Below are 26,628 nucleotides of genomic sequence, written 5' to 3' on the forward strand. Positions count from 1 at the left end.
ACAGCATTTAACCATTAATGCTCTCCTTAGCCTCATTGATCTCCAAAGCTTTAACAGGTTTAACATTGCTCAAAGGCCCAAATTCAAAGTCTCTTCTAAGACTCAAGGCAGTCTCTTAACTGGACCTTGTATAATCAAAGAAGTTCTGTATACTTCTAGTATACAGTGCTACAGAGTGAACACTCTCATTCCAAACGGAAGGAATAAAGGCCTAGCAAAGAAATACCAAAGCAAATACCAAATCCTATAGTTTCATGTCTGTTATCTGGGCTCCAACAACCTTGAGTCTTATCCATGTCCTATGTCCTGTTTCCATCTCCTATACTTTTTGGAGTTTGTGTGCTTGTAAAATGAGCACCATGTGGATGCTGCATGGTTTTGCTGCCAGTTTGAGATACAGCCTGACACCCTTGGACCATATAGCTCCAGCAGCCTGTGTGGCCTTGAACAGGGTTTCTGCAGGCTTTGTCTTTTCAGGTTTTGCAATGGGTTTGCTTATTTATCCCTCCACGGGTGGAGTCCCATATTCTAGGTCATATTCCTGTCATCTAGGTGCGAGTGTGAGGTCATTCCTTCATGGTGTTAGCCTCCTTCACAATGGCTGCTGCCTTGAGAGCACCTGTTCTCTCTACCCTGAGCTCATGCCCCTTAACTCACCAAACGCACACCTTCTGTCTTTGAGTTCTCATTGTGAACCTCAGTACACACAGAGAATGATCACTCGAGACAGCCTGAGTGCTGCACTACCTTACTCTTTCCTCTGCAGTCAACTTAGTCTGGAGTTTAAATCTAACCTCACTCAAATTACCAGGGCTGGGATAGAAAGCAGCCAGTGTTGGTAGTGGTTTGTTTTAGTTTTGATGTGTATGTTTGCTTACTGGAACACAACACAAAACAGCTTCTAATCCAGTTCTCAGCAGAGTCCTTAGTTCCCTCTTAAGCCCCATGAACACAGTCTTTTTGCCTGTCAGCAATCTGGTCCTCTGTAGTCCCTAGAACAGCCTTTATGTTAGACTCTGGTCACAGCATCCTAGGGCTTTCCTAGCCGCAGATCCAAACTCTCTCTCTTTCCTCCTAAACTCGAGTCCCAAAGGCCTATGAAGCACATGTTCAAGCTCATCACGACAGTAAGCTCCCTGCTGGTCCATGGTGTTCCTGGAACTCTGTATTAATGACTTGTCACCGACCAGGGGAATGCTTCCACTCACATCAGAGTGGGGCGTCTCAGTTAAACTTCTCTGGAAATTCCCTCAGATACACAGGTGTGTCTTAGTGACCTTAAGTTGACAAACAAAGGTCAACTATCATATCCCTGATTCTTTTACCTAAGTTAGGAGTCTGAACACAGGATTTATTTTCTACCAAAAATATCCAAGGGGGTAATAGATATTTATTTTATGCTGACAGTTGTTTTAAATAGGTTTTGAACTAATATTGAATAATGTGGTAACAGTTTTGTTTATTTCCCATAACTGGAAAGTATTTCAGAGTAATTGATTTTATCATTTGTCATTACATTTCAAACAGGATTCCCAGACAGCGCTGAAACTGAGAGACACAGTATATTTTATTCTTTACCATCTTCATTGGAAAGAACACCCACTAAAGTGACAACAGCACAGAAGGTCACCTTCAGTTCACATGGCAATTCTGCCTTCCAGCCCATCGCATCGAGCTGCAAAATTGTGCCACAAAGTCAGATGCCTAATCCTGAGTCACCTGGCAAGTCCTTTCAGCCCATCACCATGAGCTGTAAGATTGTCTCAGGTATTCGGAGCATGTGCTGGAGATAATGTGGGTGGCACTGACTAGGTGGGGAAATATCAGACTATCAAACTAGCCTGGAAATTACTGTGTAGCACAGGCTGGCCAGAAACTCAGGGTGTTCCTCCTTACTCAGCCTTGCAAATGCTGAGATTACAGGTGAGAGCCACCATACCCAGTTCAGACAGATGCTTCTACATTGCCATGTGTATCAAAGGACAGCTAACCGCTGTTGGTAGGCAAAGCTGTCCCAAAGAAAAGCCCAAGTCATTTATATGGACAGAATTTCTGAGTAGGGTGAAGATATGAGGCCCAAGGTACTCACTGCGGTTGTGTTCTGCTGTATTTTAAGATTGGAGTTGAATTTGAAGAGAAGCAGAGGTCTTCGACTTCCTTCTAAGGGTTGAGTTGGTGTGGAATTGAATTGCCTTTTATTTTTAGAAAATTGCTAGAAAATTGTTGCTCTTTTGATCAGTCATTGAGACTTCCTTTTTGCCGAGGACCTTTGTCTTGTGACAATTTCACATTCATGTTAACCAAAGAACTAATGGGAACATACTTATGTTGGCTGTACTTCAGGAAAGACAGGAAGGGGCAGTTGTCTAAACAGGGGGATCACGTTATGATTTTATTTCATATGTATGAATGTTTTAGCTGCTTGTATGTTGCTGTATCACGTGTATGCCTGTGGAGGCCAGGAGAAGATAGTTATTCCCTGGAATTGAAGTTGCAGGTCATTGTGAACCACCGTATGGGTGCTGGGAACTGTCTTCTGTAAGAGCCACCAGTGTTCTTAATTGCTGAGCTGTGTCTCCAGCCCCTCTGTATAAATCTTAAAAGAAGGAAAATGGAAGTATTTATTGCTGTCTGTGGATAGCTAAGCAAAAGTATGATACAAATCTTTACAATCAACAGAGGGTAACTATCCTGTAATTTAATCTGCTACTAAGAAATTTGAAAAAATTTTTTTTAATATAAAAGTATGCTTACCTTATTCCTTATCTCTCCAGCCCTTCCCATGTGTTCTTGACCTTTTTTTTTTTTTAAATTATTGTTGTGTGCATAAGTTGTGTGTTTGTGTGTGTGTGTGATTATATTTAAATGTAAATTTCAAATTTGAAACTTCCTGATTCAGAAGTAGGGTAGGCTGAACGTGTAAATTGATTTGAGGCTTGGAGAAATTTACAGAGGACAACTTTGATGGTGTGGGGTGGAGTGGGTAATTAAGTGTGTTTAGCTGTGCATACGTAGAGTTTGTGAGTACTGCTTGTCATTCTGCCTGTGACATACATAGTCTTGTTAGAAATTTCTGTCTGTTGTAAGGAAATCTCACATTTTCCTGTTCTAAATAGATTCCAAATCAGAAATAGAATTCCTCAATCTAGCTATTTACTTACTGATTTTCTTTGAGTATTCAGTATTATAAATACCAGCCTGTGGTATTAAGAGATTTATCATACCAAAATACAGTAGTTGTGGATATAAAATACTGCTTTTTGGATTTTTTTTTTTTAATATAAAAGTATGTTTACCTTATTCCTTATCCCTCCAGCCCTTCCCATGTGTTCTTGGCCTTTTATTTTTTAATTATTATTGTGTGCATAAGTTGTATGTGTGTGTGTGTGATTACATTAAATGTAAACTGCTGAGTCTCTTTAGTGTTGCTTGTGTGTATATTTTTTGGATTGATCATGTGAGATTGGGTAGTAATTTAGGGTGCTCATGCCTGGGGAAGCGCTTTCTTGGCAGTTTTACTTGCCTGTAGCTCTTCATTTAGGGTGAGGCCCCTTACAGGTCTCCCCATTTGTGTTGTTTAAGTAGCCTTGTTGGTGAGATTTCACAGCCTAAGCTTGCTCATTTGTTTGTTTGTTTGTTTGTTTGTTTGGTTTTTTTTCAAGACAGGGTTTCTCTGTGTAGCTGTAGCCCTGGCTGTCCTGGAACTTACTCTGTAGACCAGCCTGGTCTCAAACTCAACAGAGATCTGGTCTGCCTCTGCCTCCCAAGAGCTGGTTTTAAAGATGTATGCCACCACCTCCTGCATGTAACTGTAATCTTAAATTATGTGTTCTTCATGTCTCTGACCTAGTACATGCGTGGTTGTATGTATATCATTTGTGTGAATGTTCTTATGATCATTTGCCAAAAACAAAATACTGGTTAAAAACAATCCTCTAAAATGAATATTCATCATAAATGCTGAACAAAAGATCTGAGACTTGCTTGTTAAATCTCAGTTGGGGTCAGTTGGAGTAAGTGACTTAAAGATTAAAGACAAAACTTAAAGATTTATATAAATATCCTTCATTTCTTACCTGTGTGATACATCCTGTGCTTTTCAATAAAAGAGAGGAAGGAGGCTTTTTTAGGGACAGACACACAGGGACAGATTCAGAGTCATACAACCGTCAGAGACAATGGAAGACTAATAGAGAAAAAAGTAGAGAATTCCAATCTGGGCTGACTTTTGGTCAGTAACACCAAAAGAGAATGCAAAGATTTTTTTTCTCCAGCTCACAGAAATTCTTCCGAGTCCTGAGTGCTGGGATTAAAAGCATATGCTACCACACCTGGCCTACTTTTAGACTTTTAATGTACATGCCAGGGGATCTTGTTAAAATGTAGGCTTACTTTCAGTAGGGTTAAGAGTGGGCCTAGAGAATATATATATTTTTGAGATTGATCTCTTTGTGTATCTAACTAGGACTCGATATGTAGAGCAAGCTAGCTTTAAACTCAAATAGATCTGCCTGCCTTTGCCTCCTGAGTGCTGGGATCAAGGCATTTGCTACCTCAACTAGCCTCAGAACTGTTTCTTTTTTAAACGTTGTTTTTCTTTTAAATTTTTATGTGTAGGAGTGTTTTGCCTGTATGTATGTCTAGGAACCCCATATAAATGGTGCCCATGAAGAGCAGAAGAAGGCTTTAGATCCCCTGGAGCTGGAGCTACAGACAATTGTGAGCTGCATGTGGGTGCTGGGAACTGAACACCCAGGTCCTCAGGATGAGCAACAAGTCAAGTCTTAACTGCAGAGCCTCTCTCCAGCTCCAGAATCTGTTTCTAGTTAATTGCTCAATTTGCTGATCCTGGTCAAGAAATGGTCCTGGTTATCCAAATGTACAGTGTAAGACTGGACTCCTGTCAGCTACACTGGTGCAGCCCCTGCTCAGTATCTGAAGTGCTGGGCCAGTTCTCTCTTCTGATTAATTACCTTAGTCTTTGGATCTTCTTACTTAAATTCTGTGTTTATTTTGTTTCTCTCCTTTCTTTAATTAACAAAGGTTCTCCAATATCAACTCCAAGTCCATCACCATTGCCTCGCACACCAACTTCCACTCCAGTTCATTTGAAGCAAGGCACTGCCAGTTCTGGTGTCAACAACCCTCATGTTATTGTCGATAAGCCTGGGCAGGGCATTGGAGCCTCCACTCCAAGCACAGGTATGGGTAAGCATTATTTGTGCCATCTAAAGAATTTGATCTGTTATTAATGATAAAATCCGTCTATAATAAGTGAGTGTATATAAATGAAACTCCATACTGTTTCTTGAGGCAGATTTACTGTGGGTGAAAGTTCAGTGTTTCGGATTTAGAATCATGTCTGCACCGACACCGTCCCTGTAGTTCAGCACAGCTGCATGGTGCCTGTCAGGGTTTCTGGTTTTAATCTTGGTTTTTAATATTCTTTTACTAACATTGTATCCATTTCTTTTATTTAACCCATGTTTATACACATGTTCCTAAGGTATAATCTTCCCTTGCTAAGAGAAATAGTCAAAAGGAATAAAATGAAGTGAATGATTTTAAAGTAATGAGTCTGTTTCCCACCCCACACATTACTGTATATAGTGGGCTTCCACATAGGTGTTTTGGTTTCACGCTTAGCAGTTAGAGGGGTTTCCATGTAGACATCACTTGAGAAGTACTGCTTCTAGCATATTTAGGTATGCTGAACTGTCTTTGTGGCTACGTGTTAGTTTTAGGAATCAGCCACAACTCTGAAGAGGCAAGTTGGTAGGTGAAATAAGTTATGGAATATCTCTTCAGATCTAAACTTATTCACTATTGATAGTTGAGTTATTTTTATCAGACCTTGAAAGCCATTGTATGGCTGTGGATAGCACGGGCAGCATTTGGAAACAGGTGCGTGCGTGTTTCGAATTTTTAAACCTTAGAAATGAACAGTAAATAATTGGAAACAAAGAATGGGGGAAAATGATTTAAAATTACATCTTGTAAACTTTATTTTGTTGATACATAATTTTTATATCTGTCTTGCTTATCAGGAAGTCCTACAAGCAAGCTCCCAGTGACCTCTCAGGCTTCCCAAGGAACAGGGTCCCCGATTCCTAAAATCCATGGAAGTAGTTTCTTAACATCTACCGTGAAGGTAAACTTTACTACAGTGTGCAGGCTTGGCAGGGGTGCTACCCAACAGCAGCATTTGATCTTGAAGATCGTTTCCTTACTCACTTTCTTCCTGCTATAGAAGACAGTTCTCAACACATCTTTTTTTTGGGGGGGGGGGGGTTCGAGACAGGGTTTCTCTGTGTAGCCCTGGCTGTCCTGGAACTCACTCTGTAGACCAGGCTGGCCTCAAACTCAGAAATCCGCCTGCCTCTGCCTCCCAAGTGCTGGGATTAAAGGCATGCGCCACCACCGCCCAACTCAGCACATTTTTCAAGTGATTAGCCAGTATTAATTTGCAAGCTCAGTATGGGGAAGAGGCAGCCTTACTTATTTTGAAGAGGGTGCAGATTTATTAACATTACTCCATTAGAAGCTGGAGAAATGTTTCAGCTGTTCAGAGTGCCTGCTGCTTTTGCAAAGGCCCTGAGTTCAGGTCCCAGAGGCTACATAGCAGCTCACAGCTACCTGAAACTCCAGCTTCAAAGGATCTAATGCCACTTGTAGACTTTGTAGGCACTGCACACACATGTACAGACTCACACATGCACATTCTGTATAGAAATGTTTGTCTGGCAGCATGCTTTCTGCTGGTGCACACATAAGCCTTAGTTAATTAACTTAAAAGTAATTCTTAACCTCTTCAAAGTAGAGAGCAGTTCAGAATATGACCTTTCCATACAGTGATCTGACTTCTTCACATACTCATGAAAATCTGCTCAGGATTTTGGCAAAAGCACTTCCTTGATTGGCTCATGTTTACTCAAAATGGCTGTCTTAACTGGAAGCCTTTCAGATGCAGATTCCTGTCTGAGTGGATCTGAGAATGGAAACCTCTTTTAGTGAGTACCCAACCCAGCATTCAACATTCCTCTTACTTAGTTGATCACAGATAGTTTTCTGATCAGAATGAGGGTTTTTTTTTTTTTTTTTTTGGTAGTAACTCCCTTGAAAGTCATACCTCTACCATTTTTTAATATTTGTTGATGACATTTCATTGAGTAGATAAGTAGTAGTCTTAACTTTAATTCTTTCCTTTAAAGTTCAATTACGGCACACTATCTCTGAGATCTGGACTTGTCTTTTGTAGTGGAGACAAGTGTCAGTTGCTTTCCATTTTCTATTCCCACCTTGGTTTTAATTTCTTTGTTTGTTTGGGTGTTTTGTGGTAAGCTTTCACTGTGTAGTCCAGGCTGGAACTCAGGACCTTTCTGCCCCAGCCTTCTAAGATCCAGGATTACTTAGGGAAACAACCTAGATCATTGTTTTCTTCTCCGGTTTCTTTCTTTGGAAAATTTGTTTTCCAAATGTAAAACTCATTTTGCATTTATCTGTATTGCAGATACTGAGTGAATATTTCAAGGCAAGTTGAGAGTATATAAGAAAAAACACACACTAAAACATAACCATTATTTGTTAGAATAATTTATTTAGTGCCTATGCTTTAGGAATATAAAGCCAAATACAACACTTATCCTTTACCATCTGGTGAAAGATTAGACATAGGAACCAATAAAGAACCACTATTACAAAGGGACATACAGGATTAGTCGGTGTTGTGTGACGAGACTTCGCAGGAAGTCATGTTCATTTTTGCTCACCTCAGATAGGGAGCCAACAACAGACCAAAGTCCACCATGGTAAACCAGTGAGTTTTGTTGAGGTTACTTATGTAAGTATGGATGAGGGGTTGCTTACAGGGCAGAAATGACTCAAAAACAGCTGCATCACCAAAGCCTAGTCTAGTATGGGTGTCAACTCACAGAAGCTAGGAAATCTGGAACACACTACACAGCCTGTAGTCAGTTCAGTAGGTTGGAGTATCTTTTCCTAGTGACTATGTTAGTCAGGCAGCTTGACTGGTTTCTCCTCTTCCTGGCTCGTCTGGTCTCAGAGTCTTTCTTGCAGATTGCATTGTCTGAAAGTGACTCCTAACAGTCTTTATTGCTCTGAGAGGGAGGGCCCTAGTGAATCTGCTCAGCTATTTTGAGTTGTTTACCTTGTATCTTAAGGAGCTTCCTTGGGAGATGGAACATTTCAATCTCCAGGATACTGCTACACAACACTGGTAGAATGCTTGCCCAACACGCACAAAGCCTTGGGTTTAGTCCCCAGTGCCACATAAAAACAAGTGTAAGATTGTAAGCATGTAACCCCAGCACTTGGGAAGTAGAAGCAGGAGGATCAGAAGCTCAAGGTTTTCTTTAGCTAGATAGTGAGACCAACCTGGCCTACCTGACACCCTGCATTACAGGACTGTAACATTGATCAGGACATAGATGACTGATTTCCTGTTTTTTCAGGCAGAGTCTCACTGTTTAGTCCAGGCTAGACTTGAACTAACAGTCCTCCTGTGTCAGCTTCCTGTGCAGTGAGTTATTACTGGTGCTCAGATGGGATTGCATACCTCATTTTTTCATTTGCTTTTAAAAAGGAAACTACAGTGACTGTATAGAAGCTTGGGAAGCCAGAGCATTGTGGGTTGTTTATTTTGTCTTTGGTGTTTTCTGTTGCTAGATGTGGTAGGTTTGTATTAAGTGGCTGATATTATTAGTATTATTGTATTAAGTGTACTAAGTGGTTAGAATATCTGAAATCATCCGTTTTGGCCTGTTATATAAAAACTGTTTTTACGTGCAGCAGGAGGATTCTTTATTTGCATCTATGCCACCTCTCTGCCCAATTGGTAGTCACCCTAAAGTGCAAAGCCCAAAAGCTGTTACTGGAGGACTTGGGGCTTTTACAAAGGTGAGTGTGTGCCACAGCCTTGCCGTGTCTTCCCCACTCTTTAATAGGCCTTAGTTCTGAGATATGTTCCCACTTACTTAATGCTGTCCATGGCCTAGGATTCCAGGGAAACGGGAGTTCAGAGGTCATGGCCTAATGTCTCTCTTTGCTGCCGTCCTACCCTGTCTCCATGACAATGACAGAAGCAGGGGTTAAGTGAAATTCTATTTGGCTCCTTTACTAGATCTTAAGGACTCTATTAAAGCAGTATTTACCCTTTTCATGGAGCCATTCTGTACATACCAATCTTCACTAATACTGCTGAGACTAGATTCAAGTATTCATAGTAGGTCCTCCTCCTCCCCCATGGGATACTTACTCAGTGTCATTGTTGCAAGGTGATCATCAAACAGGAACCTGGAGAAGCTCCTCATGTGTCCACAACAGGAGCTGCCAACCAGTCAACATTCCCTCAGTATGTGACTGTGAAGGGGGGTCACATGATAGCTGTGTCCCCCCAAAAACAGGTCATAAGTGCTGGAGAAGGGACAACTCAGTCACCAAAGATTCCACCCTCCAAGGTATGTATGGGTTTGGGATGGGAGGGATATGTTCAAGATATAGAGGTTATTTGTCTACATAGTTGACAGGTGCTAGAGTGACTTAGGGTGGCTAAGTTGTTGATCCCATACTAACTCATGTATGTTAGCCTGGTTGGAAAAGACCCAGTCAGTTGATACTATGCACATGTGCCCCTTACTGTCTATCCCTGACAAGAGTCGAGCGTGTTTAAACAGAAGACCCAGGAACAGTCTAAGGGGCACAGAGACAAAGTAGCCTGTCTTCAGCAGTAAAAGTAACAGGCTTCATGGTCTTTCTGTCTGATTCACATCTAAATGGGAACACTTTTTTGACTTGTTGGTTTCCTGTAAGAGTGCTGCACTGAACACCTCCAGTGTCCAGGCTGTGCGATTTGTTTTGTTTTGAGAAAGGAAGTCCTCAAACTCAAGGCAACCCTCCTACCCCTATGCTAGGGTTCCAGTGTGTGCCATTTGATTCTTTCATTCATTTTATTTATAAATTAGAAATACCAGAGAATAAATAAATATATGGAGTTCTGTGAAGCAGCATATAATTGATTTTCTACATCAGTTACACAGTCTATCAAGTGCTCTGTGGCAGGCTCCTCTGTGTGTGTCTGTGTGTGTGTGTCTGTGTAAATTAATTCTTGTACTGGAAGGTAGGTATTTTTTCACCCTCTTATAAATGTGGCAACCCTGAGTTTGAGGGGCTAGAAACCTTCCCGGAGAATGCATGAGCATATAGCATACTAGCGTATAACATAGGTAGTAAATGGCAGAAGGCTTGAGACTTATGTCTTTTAGCTCCAAACAAACCATTCCAGAGCTGGTGAGATTTATCTGCTGTTGGCTCTAACCTAAGCATGCTTTGGAACATGTAGTTAAATTATCTCAGTGTTTAGCGGGAGTGTTCTAAAGCTATTGAGAGTGCCTTGTGGGTGTTTATATTTCAGCTTCAAAGTCCAGCCTGGCTAGTAGGGAATTGTTTTTAGAAGAATATTCTAAAATGGAAGATAGGATTACATAATTTGGGTTAGTGTAGATAAATAGATCTCTCTGGGAATAGAGGTGAAAGCTTAGGGTTACAGGTTGCTTTTAAATCTGTAAGGTTTCCAAATTGATCTAATCAGACAATGCATCTTCTAGATTCACACAGCAATTCCTAATCTGCCCTACACTTTCTGTGCCAGTATTTTCTCAAGGGCCTGGGAATCTGCTTTTTCCTAAGGTGCCCACTGAGTCAAATGTCCTGGCCAGTTAGACTCTCCCACAGCCTTGATCTCAGTCAGATGCCCTGGCCAGTTAGACACTCCCGAAGCCTTGCTCTGGAGTCACTCCTGCACCTCTGGAGTCAGATGGTGTTCGAAGATACTGTTCTGCTGTTGTCCACACTGGAGGTTGAACTGGGGCTTCACGTGTTAGACAAGTATTCTGTAGCTCAGCTGAGCTTTCTTTTTACCTTTGCTTGTAACCGAGACTGGCTAGCAGCCCTCTCTCTGCTCTAACAGAGTTGGAGTTCCTGTGGTGGTAGGCCTGTGTCTCCAGCTGGCATCGTTTGCTTAACTTCCTGGTCAGCCTTTCTTACACATTCTCTCTTTTAACATTTTACTTATTTTTTATGTATGTAGGTGCACCCTGTACATGCAGTGCCTCAGACACCAGCAGAGGGCATCAGATTCCCTTGGGATTGGAGTTATAAACAGCTGTGAGCTGTCATGTGGGTGTTCTCAGCTGCTGAGCCATCTCTCTAGCTCCATATGCTATACTGAAAGTATATTAGGCTTCATATAGTGATACAGTTTTGTTTGTGTTAGTTTTACATTTATTTATGTGTCTAAGGATACAGATATGTTACAACACATGTGATAGAAAGTGGGAGGACAAGTTGCTGGAGTAAGTTTTTTTTATCATGTGGGTCCAGGGATCAAACTCAGACGGTCAGGCTGGGCAGCAAGTGCCTTTATCCACTGAGCTGTCTCATTGGCCCAAGAAAACATATTGCTTTGCCAATTAAAAAAAAAAAAAAAGATTTTATTTATGTAGTGTAGGAGAGTGCCACAACATGCCAGCAGAAATCATAGGATGGCTTGTAGGGCTCACTTCTCTCCTGCCATGTGGATCCAGGAATCAAACTCAGGTCAGTGCCAGTTGTCTTTACTGAATGAGCCTAGCTACCCACTGTAAGCTTTTAACATGTTCTGGGCCAGGTTCAGTCTCCACTTTTAACCCCACCCCCCACCCCCCCTTTGACATCCCCGCCAATCCACCGCCCAGCAGTGCTGACCCGTCATTCTCTCTTGGCACAGCTCCATCTCCCTACTGAAACTAAAGAGAAAGTAGGTGGTTTTGTGTAAGGATGTCATGAATAAGGGAAGACCTGTGAAGAGGCGGGAGAACATGAACAAAGACACCACTGTCTCTGAGTTCTTCACACACGCATCAGCTTCAAGACGAGGAGCTGTGTGCACGTGGGTTGTTGAAGTGCCTTCCTATGTATTACCCCAGCAGGAGGTATAGAAGACAGGAGCTTTCCCTGTGTACACCTTCAGAACAACAGAAAAATGAAAGAGTGAAGAGGTGCCCTTAACTACAAAAGAGCTGAGGACTAAGTGGGCTTGTAGGATGGAAGCAGAAAGGTTTGATCAGCAGACATGAGCACTGACAGTCATTTCTTAGAAATCTCAAACGTAAGTGCTCATTACTTCTCTAACCCAGCCAGGGTACCTGGTGTCTCAGGAACTTATTTGTTGGTCTTGTGGAAGAAATAATAGCCCCTGTCTTTCAGGCCTGAATAAGAATTAAAGAGCGTGAGAACAGTAAGCATTATCTGAGTATTTTGTTGTGGTTGGTGTGCATGTGTTAGTACCCTGACAGTAGCATTGAACGTAATGGGCTATAGCTTTGAGCACCTATATAACAAACCTGCAGCTCCCTGACTACTAACTATAACCATGAATGCAGCACACATGCAGAGTTACGTTACGAGAACAGCATGAGACCTTTTGAAAATTTTTCACTTGAATTTTGGGGCTCTTGAGCAGGAACGTGTCAAAAGGATGGACACTCCCACATATTGCGACAGGGTTCTCTGTGTAGCCCTGGCTGTCCTGGAACTCATTCTGTAGACCAGGCTGGTCTCCAACTCAGAAATTCGCTTGTCTCTGCCTCCCAAGTGCTGGGATTAAAGGCGTGCACCACCACCGCCTGGCAGCTGTTTAATATTTTTAATGTGTATGAGTGTTCTTAATGTCTGTGTGCCACATGTGAACCTGGTACCCAGGTCAGAAGTAGGTGTCAGATCCCCTGAGTCTGGAGTTTTGGATGTTGTGAACTACCATGTAGGTGCTGGAAATTGAACATGGGTCCTCTGGAAGGGCAACAGTACCATCCATCCAGCTGCAGTTTTTCTATTACCGTATATTAAGTATACATAATGGGCTTGGTACGATATTTTGATTACATTCACCTACCCATTATTCTTTGTTTCTTCTACACTGGATGATGTGTATGTGACTTGTTAAGTTTCATTAGGATTGTGTACAGGAGAAGTTAGTTTCATTGGGGTGAGGTGTTACCTATAGGAGCATGGGCAGCTCACCAGTGGCTGTACCATGGAAGAAAATACCTCTTGCTTACCCAGCAGCCATCCACTACCCACAGATCTTCAGGGATGAGTGGGCCTTTATGACTCAATAGGACACTGAGGACCCCAGTCTTGTGCAGTATCACGACTTAATAATACAGTGTTTGTTGGATTCCCCAAAGGTGGAATTGTGGGTGCTGAGAACCTAACTTGGGCCCTCTGCAACAACAGCATGAATGAGCTTCCCACCCTCTTTGGGGGGTGGGGGGGATTGTTTTGTTTTTTTTCCCTCAGCAGGTTGGTTTGTTACTGGTACTGGAAAAGCTTCTGGTAATTTTCGTAGAGTATTTTACAGATCTGAGATTCTCAGATGGTGTTTGAGGTCTTTATTGTATGGTGTTATATATAAACGGAATATTTGGCTCCTTCTTTTTCTACTGTATCCCTTTTTTTCCCCTTTGACAGCTTTAGTTAAGATTTCAGTAGTTACATTGAGCAAGGACCTAAAATCCAGTTGAAATACAGCAGTTTTTTCCCAGAGGCCAGTTAGGGCTGAACTTGCTTTCCCTGGCACCCACTGAGCTCCTCCTCTGAACATCTGGGTTACAGATGTCTCTAACAGATTTCAGGCTAGTCGAGATACATAGATTGTTAGAAAACATGCACCACAACAACTAGAGGCGTTACAGAGGGCACACTGGTTTGATAGGGCAGTGACCAAGGTCCTGGAACTCAGTATGTAGACTGGACTAGCCACAGACTCCCAGAGGTCCTCCTTCCTCTGCCTTCTCCAGGCTGGGATTAGGGTGTGAATCACCATGCCAATCCAAGGAGTGATTATTTTTTTAAGGAAACTAAAAATCTGTTAAGATAAAGGTACTAGAAATAATTTTAAATACCCAAGACATAGTAAACAGACGACTGAGACTTCACATTGCCATTTAGTATGCTTTATGCTGTAGGAGCTAAACCAGCTCAGTCCATAGAGCATTAGATACACTGACACCTAAAACAGCCGTGGCCTCTCGTGATTCAGTGTCCTGTTATCTTCTGGTTGTTACAAAAAAAATACACAACCAGCATATTATTTCACCTTTTAAATAATTCATTCACGAGCCGAGGGAGATGGCTCAGATTTATCCTGTTTGTTTGTTTGTTTCATTTCCACTTGGCTTCCAGCTTGGGCTCCTTTTTGGCCACCCCTTTACCTCAGCTGACAGCCTAGCTCTGCACATTGGTGTGGTTTATTGTTGCAAGCCAGGTTAGGGGAGGAAGTGGTCATAGAATCAATCATGTTGGCTCAGAGTTCAGGTTTTAAGAGCAGCGTGGTGGTGCACGCTCCCAACACTGGAGAAACATAGGCAGGTGAATCTCTGAGTTCAAGGCCAGCCTGGTCTACATAGTGAATTCCAGGCTAGCCAAGGCTACATAGTGAGACCCTGTCTTAAGCAACAGCACCAAAACAAAGAAAGGATTTATTCTTTGACTCTCCTTGTTTCCACATTTCTCCTTGTTTCTCTTTGTTTCCACATTGCTTCGTGATTACCATTCCTTACTTGATAGAAATCAGTTCATGTTAGCCAAGCATTTTATAAATTTATTCTCATTTTATGATTTTATGAGGTAAATATTGCTAATACATAAGCTAATTTTAAAGTTCAAGGAAGTTAATAATTTACCCAGTTGGCTACTTGGAACTAAACTAGGAAAACAAGTCTATCTGGCTGCTCTGTACTGAATAATGCTGAGTTAGGGACCGTAGTCTTCACAATAACATAATATTCCTTAATAATGCTCAGTTAGGGACTGTGTAGTCTTCACATTAACATAATATCCAAACTCATGATAAATACATTTTTATATCACAGTCTATGAAAAGAAACAAGTGGTTTAGTGATTTTAATGATTTTTTTTAAAGCTCATTTGTTTGTTGATTATTTTGTTCTGACTCCTGAGTGACTGTTTTCTCCCTTTTGGGGACAAGGTCCCACCATGTACCTCAGCATGTCTCTACCGAGATTTTAACCAGGTGCCAGTGCTCTTTAAACATACGTGTGTAGTGGGTATGGGGACCGGAGAAATGAGTCAGCAGGTGAGAACACTTGCTGCTCTTCTGGAGGACCCACGTTAATTCCAAGCATTCACAAAGCAGTTTGCAGCCATCGAGTGCCAGGGCATTCCATGTCCTCTTCTGGGCTCCTCAGGAACCAAGCATGCATGTAGTGTACACATAGATGCAGGCAAAACATGTGTACATGTAAAATAAAAATCTTTTAAGTCTTTGAGAATTTCATAAATTTATTTTTAAGATATAAATGTCAGCTCCTTGTATAATCTCACTGCCTGTCTTAGTTTATTGCTGTGATAAGACACCGTGATGACCATGGTGGGGAGCGTGACAGCAAGCAGGCAAGCATAAAGCAGAGAAAGCTAACTAGGAATAGAGCTGCCTTTTGAAACTGAAAAGCCCACACCCAGTGACATACAGGTCACACCTCCTAATCCTTCCCAAAGAGTTTTACCAACTGAGAACCATGTAGTCAAATCTAAGTCTGTGGCTATGCTTCTCTTTCAAGAAGGTTGTTTGCCTGCCTATGTGTCTGCATATCATATACATGCAGTGCCTGTGGAAGCCAGAAGAGGGCGTCATATCCCCTAAAGTTGGTATTACAGATGGTTGTGAGCCTCAAGGTAGGCACTAGGAATTGAACCTCGGTCCTTTGAAAGGGTAGCCAGTCCTCTTAACTTCTGAGTCATCTTGTCAGTCTGGTCCACAGTTTTATTACATCAGCACATAGCCTTAGACAACTTGGAATGTCTGTTTTACAGAGTATAAAAGATAATTATCTGTGTAGTTTCTTGCAACTACTGTCTTAGCTTTTATTCACTAGACACTTTTTTACTCACCTTTACTAGTAGGTGGCTCTAGCATTGTCTCTTACATAACTGACTGTGCTCTGTTTGTAGACACTAAAAACCTTTTTGGGTCAGAGAGATGGTTTTGTCAGTAATAAGCAGGGAGACTCGTTTGTTCCCCAGAACCCACATACAAAAAGCTAAGTGTGGTGGGGCACAGTTGTAATCTAGCACTGGGGAGGTGGAAGACAGGCTGTCTTAGGGTTTCATTGCTGTGAAGAGACACCATGACCAAGGTGAACATTTAATTGGGGCTGGCTAACAATTTCAGTGGTCTCATCTGTTCTGGTGGGAAGCATGGCAGCAAACAGGCAGACATGCTACTGGGGAATGCTGGCAGTTATTTTATGCACACAAATAATGCATAATGCTACTGTGGGTATTCTTGTGTGCGTTCCCTTGAGCATATGTCTAAAATGTTCTTTATTCAGAGAATCATATTCTTAAGCACATAACTTTTATATAACTGTCTACCATAAAGTATGGTAGACAGGCCTTCTGGAGTAGTGGTATATTTACCAACAGTGAACAAATGTTCTTGTTTCACAGTATTCTCTGGCTAATTCTTTTGTGCTCAGATAGGTGCTTGGGGGAAGGGTTGTTTTAAGGTGTGTGTGTGTGTGTGTGTGTGTGTGTGTGTGAGAGAGAGAGAGAGAGAGAGAGAGAGAGAGAGAGAGAGAGAGAGAGAGACAGACTGACTGACTGACTGACTGACTGACTGTGTCTGGGATGAGTATATGCCAGATATCTGTTGACCAGAAGAGGGAGTCACGTGTCTTGAAGTTAGAGTTAGAAGTGATTGTGAGCTGCCCCAAAGTGGGTGCTGGGAACTGAACTCAGGTTTTCCGGAAGAGCAGCAAACACCCCCAACCTCTGGGCCGTCTGTCTGCCCTTCCCTGATTTTTAAGACAGGGTCTCATGACATCCAACGTCTAATTCTGCTTTCGCATCCTATGTGTTAGAATTCTAGATGACCACATGTGTGTGCTGGCAGCCGATAACCAAGCTTGTAAAAAGTGAAAAGTGCTACTGTTCTGTTTTTCTCTTAGAAAGCAGAAGCCATTGTTATCAGTAGGTAAAGGTCCTGGGACAGGACCCACAGTGTCTGTCAGGGTTTTACTGCTGTGAACAGACACCATGACCAAGGCAGCTCTTATAAGGTCTACATTTAATTGGGGCTGGCTTACAGGTTCAGAGGTTCTGTTCATTATCATCAAGGTGGGAGCGTGGTAGCTCTGCTAGGCTCTTTTGAGACTTCCTTTGTCAGTGCAATTAATCTGAGTCTCTTCACCTTGGCCTCAGGCACTCTTCAGACAATGGCAAAAAGTAGCCACATTTTTCACCAAAATAATTACAAAAACAGTCTCTAGGCCCCATATTGAAATTCTCTACCGAAACCTCTTGGGCCAGATCTGCACAGTTCAAATCACCGTCAGTAACAGTCTTTCATATTTCTACTAGGATAGCCCATTAAGCCCCAGTTAAAGCATTCTGCTGCTTTCCAAATCCAAAGTCCCCAAATCCACATTCTTCCAGACAAAAGCATGGTCAGGCCTATCACAACAATACCCTACTCCTGGTACCAACTTCTGTCTTGGTTAGGTTTTACTGCTGTGTACAGACACCATGACCATGTCTTATAAAGGACAACATATATTTGGGGCTGGCTTACAGGTTTCAGAGGTTCAGTCCAGTATCATCAAGGCAGGAACATGGCAGCATCCTGGCAGGCATGGTATAGGAGGAGCTGAGAGTTCTACATCTTCATCTGAAGGCTGCTAGTGGAAGACTGACTTCCAGGCAATGAGGACTAGGGTATTAAAGCCCACTCCCACTGTGACACACCTACTCCAACAAGGCCATACCTCCAAACAGTTTCACTTCCTGGGCCAAGCATATAGAAACCGTCACACACATGATGGGAGAGAGCTAATTCCCACAAGTTGTCTTCCTGTCCTTTGTCCTTCATATGTTCAGGCACATGCACAGACACCAAAATATACATACACAACAATAAATTAATGGATGAACTCAGGTGACTTCATTTATTGTTGATTGTTATTTGTACGTGTGACTGTGAGCACACATGTAGCACAGTGGTCATGTATATCTAGAGAACAACTCGGGGAATTAGTTTTCTGCTTCCTACTGTTTGGGATCAAACTCGGGTGGTTAGAATTATGAGGCAAGTGCCTTACCCGTGAGTCATCTCACCAGCCCTAAATTACCTCTTAGTTTAACATTCTGCTGCTTATTCTGTTAGAACAAACTGCTGAATTTTTTTAATTAAAGAAAGTGACTTTACTTTTAGAAACTTTTACTTTTACTATAACAATTTACTTGGTGCTTGAATTTTTTATTACCAGAGTTGGAGATGTAGCTCATGTGGTAGAGGGTTTGTCTAGCATGCACAAAATCATGGGTTCGATACCCAGCACTAGATGAATTTGACATGGTGGACCACCTGTTCCTTAATCCCAGCACACAGGAAGTAGAGCAAGAGGGTCAGAATTTTCAGGTCACACTGAAGTTTGAGGCCAATCTGGCGTACATGGAACCCAGTCTAAAAAAAATTATTCTCAATTAAATATTTTTGTTTAAACGTTTCCTTTTTTTTTACTAAATGTTTGTCTTCAAGGAGGGAAAGATTGGGGAAAGTAAAGAGGTTATTTTTCCCAGAATCAGGTAGGCTACTGTCACATGGTGAGGAGAGAAAATGCCATCCAAGTGGGCAGACTACAGACTCAGGAGAATACTCTCTGAAGTGGGAAAGCTGCAGTTTGAATTGACGAGGAAGCTTCCTGCAGTTTCATAGTGTGATGATTGAAAGCACCTGCCTATCCAACAGCAGAAAATGCTATCGTACACTATATTATTCCTGTTCTGGTGTGTACTTGGTCACTGGAAATGATTTATAAATTTAACACTGGAAAAAGCTTGTATTACCTGTTAATGTTTTATGACTGTACAGTGTGATGCCAGTTCTGTATTTTGATTAAAGTAGACAGTAAAGTGAATTGAAAGTAAATACATTAGAAATACTTTATTTTCGTGTGAAAATTGGATTTTATGTAAGTCTATGTATGTATAAAGCCTTCCTGTTATAGTAGAAGCTTTGGAAAGCAGGTGCCACTCAACTAAGCTTTTGTTCTGTGGTAATACTCAAACTGTAAGACAGTTTTCTCTCATGCCGAGGCACCCTCGTTTGGGACAGTTAGACTTCTGTGTGACACCCCTGTCCCCCAACCTTTGCTATTGCTTTGTTCTTGCTGGAGTGGAGTGGCTGCTTCAACTGCAGAGAGAACTCACCAGAGAGAACTCACCAGAAGTAACACTGTTGGACTGTTTTCTGTCACAAACAGGTTGTTGGTGTGCCTGTTGCCTCTGCCTTACCTTCCACAGTGAAGCAGGCTGTGGCTATCAGTAGTGGCCCAATTCTTGTCGCCAAGGCCAGCTCTTCTGTCACCAAAGCTGTTGGTCCAAAACAAGTTGTGACCCAAGGAGTTGCCAAAGCAATCGTGAGTGGAGGTGGAGGGACCATTGTTGCTCAGCCAGTACAGACCTTAACCAAGACTCAGGTCACAGCTGCTGGCCCGCAGAAGAGTGGATCCCAGGGCTCAGGTAAATATCTCAGTTAAGGACCTTTCAGTTGCACCACTGTGTAGATTGTAGTGACTTGATTTGCTATTTGGTTCTGACTAGGAAAGTGACATAAGTGATGTGCCAGTTCATTCTCATGGGATTGTTTACATAGAGAACCATGAGTAGTTTAAGCTTTATTTTGTGTATGTACTATAGATGTCTGTGCAAGCAAAGTCAAGATCAGAGGTATCCATGATACTGCCTTCAGGTATGAAGTCATTCTCACCTGTTCTTGCCCCACCTGAGTTGTGCTTCAGACTTGGAACCCTGGCATGACCAAGTGTCAGCAACATTTGACATGTCTAAGTAGTGAACTCTACTAAGCAGATGTTTGGACACCTTGAATAAGCTTTAGCCCTTGATGCTTCTGAGAGCATGAAAACAAAATGCTAAAGATATTAATGTGTTTACTTTAGAAGTCTTTTCTTTGTTTTTGAGGTTTATTTACATTCCATGTATGAGGATGTTTTGCCTGCATGTTGTAGTATTAAAAAATAAGCACAAAGGGGGCCAGAGAGGGGGCTCAGCCATCAAAGGTGCTTGCTGCTCTTCCAGAGTTCAGTTCTAGCACCTAGTCTGGGTGACTCACAACTGCCTATAACTTTTACCCCATGGGATCTATCACTCTATTCTGGCCTGTGTAGGTAGGTGCCTACATATGTGCATGTGTTCAAACATACCCACCTACACATGCACAAATAAATAATAAATCATTTTAAAAATTCTTTGATATTCAAGTGCTTTGAACAGTCAGTAAGGAAACTCTACTTTCCTTATATTGCCATAGCACTTAGCAGAAGTTAGCTTCAGTATGTATTTGTTAGGTAATGCCTACAAAGGATTCTTCTGCCTGTCTCTGCTGGATCAGCGTCAGTGGCTCTCTGCTGCCTCCTTTTACTCTTCACACAGAAGCCATGCACAGTACCATAGTGACAGTGAAAAGGGTTTCATTTTCTCCAATAAACCCATTGTTTTCTGTTAAAAGACAATTGGGGGATTATTTATTTTTATTTTATGTGTATGGGTGTTTTGCCTACGTAAATTTCTGTGTACTATGTGCATTAAGTATCCATAGAGGCCAGAAGAGGGAGTCAAATTTTGTGGAACAGGAGTTAGAGATGGTTGTGAGCCACTGTTTGGGTGCTGGGAATAGAAACGAGGCCATCATGAAAAGCAGTCAGTGTTCTTTAACTACCTGTGCATTTCTCCACCCCCTAAAGTAAGTCTTTAAAAAAAAAATTATGTGCATAAGGACCTGGCTTGGTGGTAGAACTCCAGTGTGTGGGAGAGTCATGAGTTTGAATCCAACTTGGTCTCTGTAATGAGATTCCCCCCCATATTTTTAAAAAGATTTATTTACTTATGTGTACAGTGTTCTGTCTGCATGTATTCTGCAGTCCAGAACAGGCACTAGATCTCATTACAGATGGCTGTGAGCCAGAATCTCTGAAAGAACTTTCAGTGCTCTTAGCCTCTGAGCCATCTCTCCAGCTGGAGAAGACCTTCTCTTTTAAAAGCAGAGGAGGAGGGAAGAAGAAGGAATCCCAGGCAGCGATGGCACACACCTTTAATCCCAGCACTCAGGAGGCAGAGGCAGGTGGATCTCTGAGTTAGAGGCCAACTTGGTTTAGAGTGAATTCCAGGGTTACACAGAGAAATCCTGTCCCACCCCACCTCTACCCCTACCCCCAAAAGAAGAAGAAATAGTTTGGGCTGGGGAGATTTGCCAAGCAAAATTGGGCTTAGCCTGTTTATATACAGCATAAATTTATGGAAGGCTTTTCTAGGATATAAGTGATTTAGTTTAAGACATCTAGGAAATGAACTAAGTTTTTACTCTTCATTAACTAGCTGTGTTATTGTTCCATGTTTTAATTTTAGAATGTTATCTGTAGTTGATGACCTTCTTGTTTTTCTACTCCTCTGTCCTTTTAGTAATGGCAACCTTGCAGCTACCAGCCACTAATTTGGCTAACTTGGCCAACTTACCTCCGGGCACTAAACTGTACCTTACCACGAACAGCAAGAACACAGCAGGAAAAGGGAAGCTGCTGCTGATTCCTCAAGGAGCCATCCTGCGAGCTACCAACAATGCCAGTTAGTGCATCATTCCATCATTCAGTCCCCGGGTCTCTGCATGGGTCCGTCTTGTTCAGCTAAGGGCCGTCCTTTCCTGAGCCAGGAAGTGTTTCTGTAATTCTGCTTGATTGTGTAATGGAAGAATTTGCCCAACTGGATTTTATACATATTTTAAGTAGTTTTAAAGTGGTTTTAAATAATCATAGTCTTAGGTAGTGACACTGTTATTTGGGGTTTTCTGGAAAGGGTCCATCTGCTCGAAGGTTGTTTTCTTTTGACACAGATGTGTGGGGGTAGGAACCATTTGTCTCTGTGACTAGTTTTTGGTTGTATTACTAGGTTTGGAGTTGAAATGACAATTCCAGGTTCATTCAGTCTAAGTGTATGTCCTAAAGCCAAGTAGTTTGTTTAGTTACATAAAACTTTTGCTTTGACAGTGAAGGTGGTGTTGAAAATCCGGATCTCCCTTTGAGTTGGAGTCTATCAGTCTAGGAGCCAGGCTCATTAGGAATGACTTCCCTTGGCTGTTGACAGACTGTCTTACATACACACAACCTTGTCAGGCCTGTTGACAGACTGTCTTATATACACAGAACCTTGTCAGGCCTGGCAGTGCTCAGATGAGAGAAATGGCTGACCCTTGCCCAGTACATTGTTAAGCCACTTACCATTTTTATAATGGGTTGTTGCCACTTACTCTGGAATATTTTTCTCATACCTAAATAGTAGTACAGTGTCAAAAAGATTTGTAAGAAAGGGCCAGCCTCCATATTCTGTGTGAAAGCAGATGGCATCTCTGTCTCCACTTCCGTCAGAGTCAGAGACTGTTGGAGAATTGTGCTTGTTGTAATCAAGGTGGGGAACATTTGTTGACTATGTGCTTATAGTCCAGGTAGCTCACCAACATGGAAGGAAAAGGAAAAAAAAGGCTTTGAAGTGAGATCTGAAAAAGAATTGGGAACTTGGAGCCAGAACTTGATATCAAAACATTGTCTAGAAAATATTAGCATCAGATTTTCATCTTAAATCAAAATACTGTCAAAAGTAAATTCTTCTTTGTACTCAGAGTGGAGGTATAGTCAGCTACCAGTCTCTTAAAAGTACAACTCAAGTGTCCTCTTATCTAGAATGCTTGGGACCAGACATTGATTGCTGTTTTTTAGAGTTTAGAATTTAATAGACTTTATCAAGTATTCTCTAATGTGCTCTGTAATCTAGAACTTCGAGTGTTACTTCAGTGTATAAAATGGTTTGAATTTAAGATTGCCAGACTTTTCCTGCTGAAGGACTAAGCAGAGTCAGCCTTAGGCTTTGAACCCTGGGGAGTCTTCCTCACTTATAGTAGACTAGCAGGATATGGAGGAACGATAGCGTGGGCAAAGCATCTACACTCATCTGCTTTTTCTGTTGAGCTACTTCCTGTGATGTTCCTGTCATCCATTTTGCTTACAGACCTGCAGTCTGGCTCCGCTGCTGCTGGTGGCAGTGGCAGCAGTGGTGCAGGGGGAGGCAGTGGAGGTGGCGGTGGCAGCGCAGCTGGAGGAACCCCAAGCACCTCTGGCCCAGGAGGGGGCCCCCAGCACCTGACTTACACATCCTACATCCTCAAGCAAACCCCCCAGGTCTGGGAAGCATATACCTAAACTTGTAAATTACTTAACTACCTCATAAATGCCTTTAATTATTGTTGATTTCCCTTTAGCATTTTAGCCGTGTTATACTTCTGTATTATTTTGAGCTTGTTTTGCTTTGAAAGGTAAAAAGATAGATTCAGGAAGATTTAAGTAATTGATGTAAGACCTTCCTGCTAAGCTAATGGTAGAGTTTGGATTTGAGCTCTACATCCTTCTGCCCCAAAGAAAGAGCCTGCTATGCTAATTGTTCCTCCCGACAACCCCCCCCCCCCCAATCCACTAGGTAGTAAACGGTATTAACATACAGTTGAAAGTCTGCTTTTAGAAAGGCAAAAGCACAGGCAGCATCAGGTTTTGGTGATCGGGTTGGATTCAGTGAGGAAAAGCTTCATCCTTCTTTTTCCTTGTTGCTGAAGTCTTTATCTTTCATGGCCATATTCAGACTTGGTCCAGATGGTCTCATTGAAGAGGGTAGGAGTAAAAAGAGGGTAGGGTCAGCTTCCTAGGGACACTCAGTTGGACTCAGGTTCTTTGAGTTGTTGAATGCAGCTGAGATATAGCCTGTTGGAGGCCATCAGAGTTTAATGGAATTCGGTGAACTCTTTTTCCTCCAACTTAGGGCACGTTTTTAGTTGGCCAACCATCACCCCAAACACCTGGAAAACAACTGACTACTGCATCAGTTGTTCAAGGAACACTGGGAGTCAGCTCATCGTCTGCACAGGGACAACAGACACTGAAAGTCATCTCTGGACAGAAAACCACTCTGTTTACACAGGTAAATGCATACCCATCTGCATGCCTAACACATGGTAATTTTTTCCATTAAGTAGTTTATTCATTTTACATTGTGATCGCAGCTCCAACTCCTCCTAGTCTTTCTAGATGGCCTCTCCCCCACCTCACTCTCTGCTTCATCTCTAAGAGGTTTTGAAGTCCACCACTAGGTACCAGCCCACTCTGACACCGCAAGTCACTGCAGGACTAGGTTCTCTCCCTCTGAGGCCAGCCAAGACAGTTCCGTTAGGGGGAACAGGCTCCACAGTGAGGCCACAGAGTTAAGGTAAACCCCTGTTCCAGTTAACACATGGTAATTATGCCATTTAATCTGTTTTTCTTTATGTAAACTTTAGAAAACCCAAATGAAGCTAAGGTTAGTTACATAAGAAGCTAAACAAAATAGCTCAGAAAGATTAGAATAAGCCTTAGGTTTAGGAACATATAATTAGAACGAGGAAAAATAAGGCCAAAGGTTATTCATATATGTGACTGGGCAACCTTGTATAAATGATAGAGTGTAATTTTTATGGTAGTGGCCAAAGGGGAAGCATAGCCAACTACAGAGGCCACACTTGAGGGGGATGGCCATTGGCTTCCATGGAAGACACAGATTGCTCAACTCTTAGCTCTAGCATTTTTTATGAAGGGATTTCGTGTGAGAGATCCTGAGTAGTGAAGTAGATTATTTCCCACAGCACAACATGGTAAGTGTAGTGATAGACGAGGGGCACATTTCTACAGAACCAAGGAAACAGCGTCAGGGTCTGATGGTGCAGAATTCCAGTGTCTTCCACAGGTATATCATAAATGACAGGAGTCAGAAGAGGAGAACAGTGTGGAGGTGCCTTCCCAGATCCTGGGCACTGAGCCTCTACTGGGTTCTTGTTTTGTCAGACACATTTTCTGACCTTTGTGTTAATCATAAGGCTTTTAGCTTTTAGATTTGTCACGTTGTTTTTAGTGATATGCCGTTTGTGTGGTTTCTGGAGCAAACCACATTTGCTTTTCCTGTTTTATTCTTTATTAGTGTATTCTTGGGGCTTAGTTTAATAGAGTTTATTTAGCATTTTTCAGGAGACATTGATCAGTGGTTATTTTCTGTCTAGTTTGCTTAACTACAATTTTAATTTATTCACTAGATAAAAGACCATTCCAGTTGTTTCTTGATGTTTGCGGTTCATTTTGTTTTGTTTTTTATAATTATCCACTGCTGGTCTCATCAGTTGACTGTTTTTTCTATTATTATTATAATTTTGTACTGGGAAGAATATGGTAGGTTGTGTTTAATTCATCATTCTCACCTGTGTACTTTTTCATTGCTATGACAAAAGGGCTGACAAAAGGGGAAGAGGGTTTATTTTAACTCACAGTTCTGGAGTACAGTCCACCTAGGACATCATGGCAGCCAGAACAGGAGGCAGCTGGTCTTGTTACCTCCCAAGTCAGGAAGCAGAGAGTTGAATAAATGCTGGTAGTCAGACCACTTCCTCATTTTTATGAAGCCTGGATCCCAACCCATGGGATGTTATCACCCAAATTTATGGTAACTTTAAATCCCATCATGCTGACAATCAAGACTGACCATATTGTGAAACAAATTTTTTATGAATCAAAGCAAAGATCCACAATGAATATTAAATTGCATGAATATTCATCAATGTATGATGACAAAAATATATAAGGCACATATAATGACCAGTAGTTTCATATACAGACCAGCAGTTCCATATAGAGACCAGCAGTTCCATATAGAGACCAGCAGTTCCATATAGAGACCAGCAGTTCCATATACAGACCAGCAGTTCCATATACAGACCAGCAGTTCCATATAGAGACCAGCAGTTCTGTATAAAGAGAATTTAGAGGAGCTGGGGAGATGACTCGGCAGTTAAGAGCTCTGGCTGTTCTTCTGGAGGACCTAGGTTTTATTCCCAGCACCTACATGACAGTTCACAACCCATATCTCTAACCCCAGTTCAGGGGATCGAGTGCCCTCTTCTGAGTTCTATAGCACTATATGCATGTGGTACATGTAAACACATGAGGCAGAGCACTTAGACATAAAAAATAAAAATAAGGAATTCTTTAGTAAAATAATGGTAATAGAATTATAGAGGGGAAACTTCTTTTTCTTTTCTTTCTTTCTTTCTTTCTTTCTTTTTTTTTTTTTTTTTTTTTTTTTTGAGACAGGCTGAACTCAAATTTACAGAGATCCTTCTGCCTCTGCTTCCTGGTACTGGAATTAAAGGCATGTACTACCAAGACTAGCTTGAGGGGGAACTTTTAAAGATGTCTGAGATCTCAGCTGATCAGTTGGGTAAATACTATTCAGAGTTTGAGGGCTTGGGGTTATGTATGGCACAGTGGTAGAGTTCTTTTCTAGCATACCTGAGGCCCTCCCTGAGTTTAATTCTCAGCATCAAACCAAATAACAGTAGTAGCAGTAGCAGTAGCAGTAACAGTAGCAGTAACCGAGTAATTGAGCTAGGCATGCTGCTGCTGCATGCCTGTAATGCTA

General features: G+C 41.9%; 1 protein-coding gene across 9 annotated transcripts in view; it reads left to right on the forward strand.

Moving 5' to 3' along the window:
- The window catches only part of Yeats2 (YEATS domain containing 2), an 88,961-nt gene that overhangs the window by 41,697 nt on the left and 20,636 nt on the right, over positions 1–26,628 (forward strand). For 4 of the 9 annotated variants that reach the window (XM_076942671.1, XM_034515354.2, XM_076942666.1 and 1 more), the window contains 9 exons: positions 1,528–1,767; positions 5,044–5,208; positions 6,048–6,151; positions 8,809–8,916; positions 9,294–9,476; positions 19,338–19,596; positions 21,553–21,714; positions 23,149–23,318; positions 23,950–24,108. In XM_076942671.1, coding sequence (XP_076798786.1) covers positions 1,528–1,767; positions 5,044–5,208; positions 6,048–6,151; positions 8,809–8,916; positions 9,294–9,476; positions 19,338–19,596; positions 21,553–21,714; positions 23,149–23,318; positions 23,950–24,108 — 1,550 coding nt within the window. The remainder of the gene's footprint in view (positions 1–1,527; positions 1,768–5,043; positions 5,209–6,047; positions 6,152–8,808; positions 8,917–9,293; positions 9,477–19,337; positions 19,597–21,552; positions 21,715–23,148; positions 23,319–23,949; positions 24,109–26,628) is intronic. The other 5 variants (XM_034515358.2, XM_034515356.2, XM_076942668.1 and 2 more) reach the window with 3 other exon arrangements.

This window comes from Arvicanthis niloticus, chromosome 12 (assembly GCF_011762505.2).
Source record: "Arvicanthis niloticus isolate mArvNil1 chromosome 12, mArvNil1.pat.X, whole genome shotgun sequence".
NCBI classification, from domain to species: Eukaryota; Metazoa; Chordata; class Mammalia; order Rodentia; family Muridae; genus Arvicanthis; species Arvicanthis niloticus.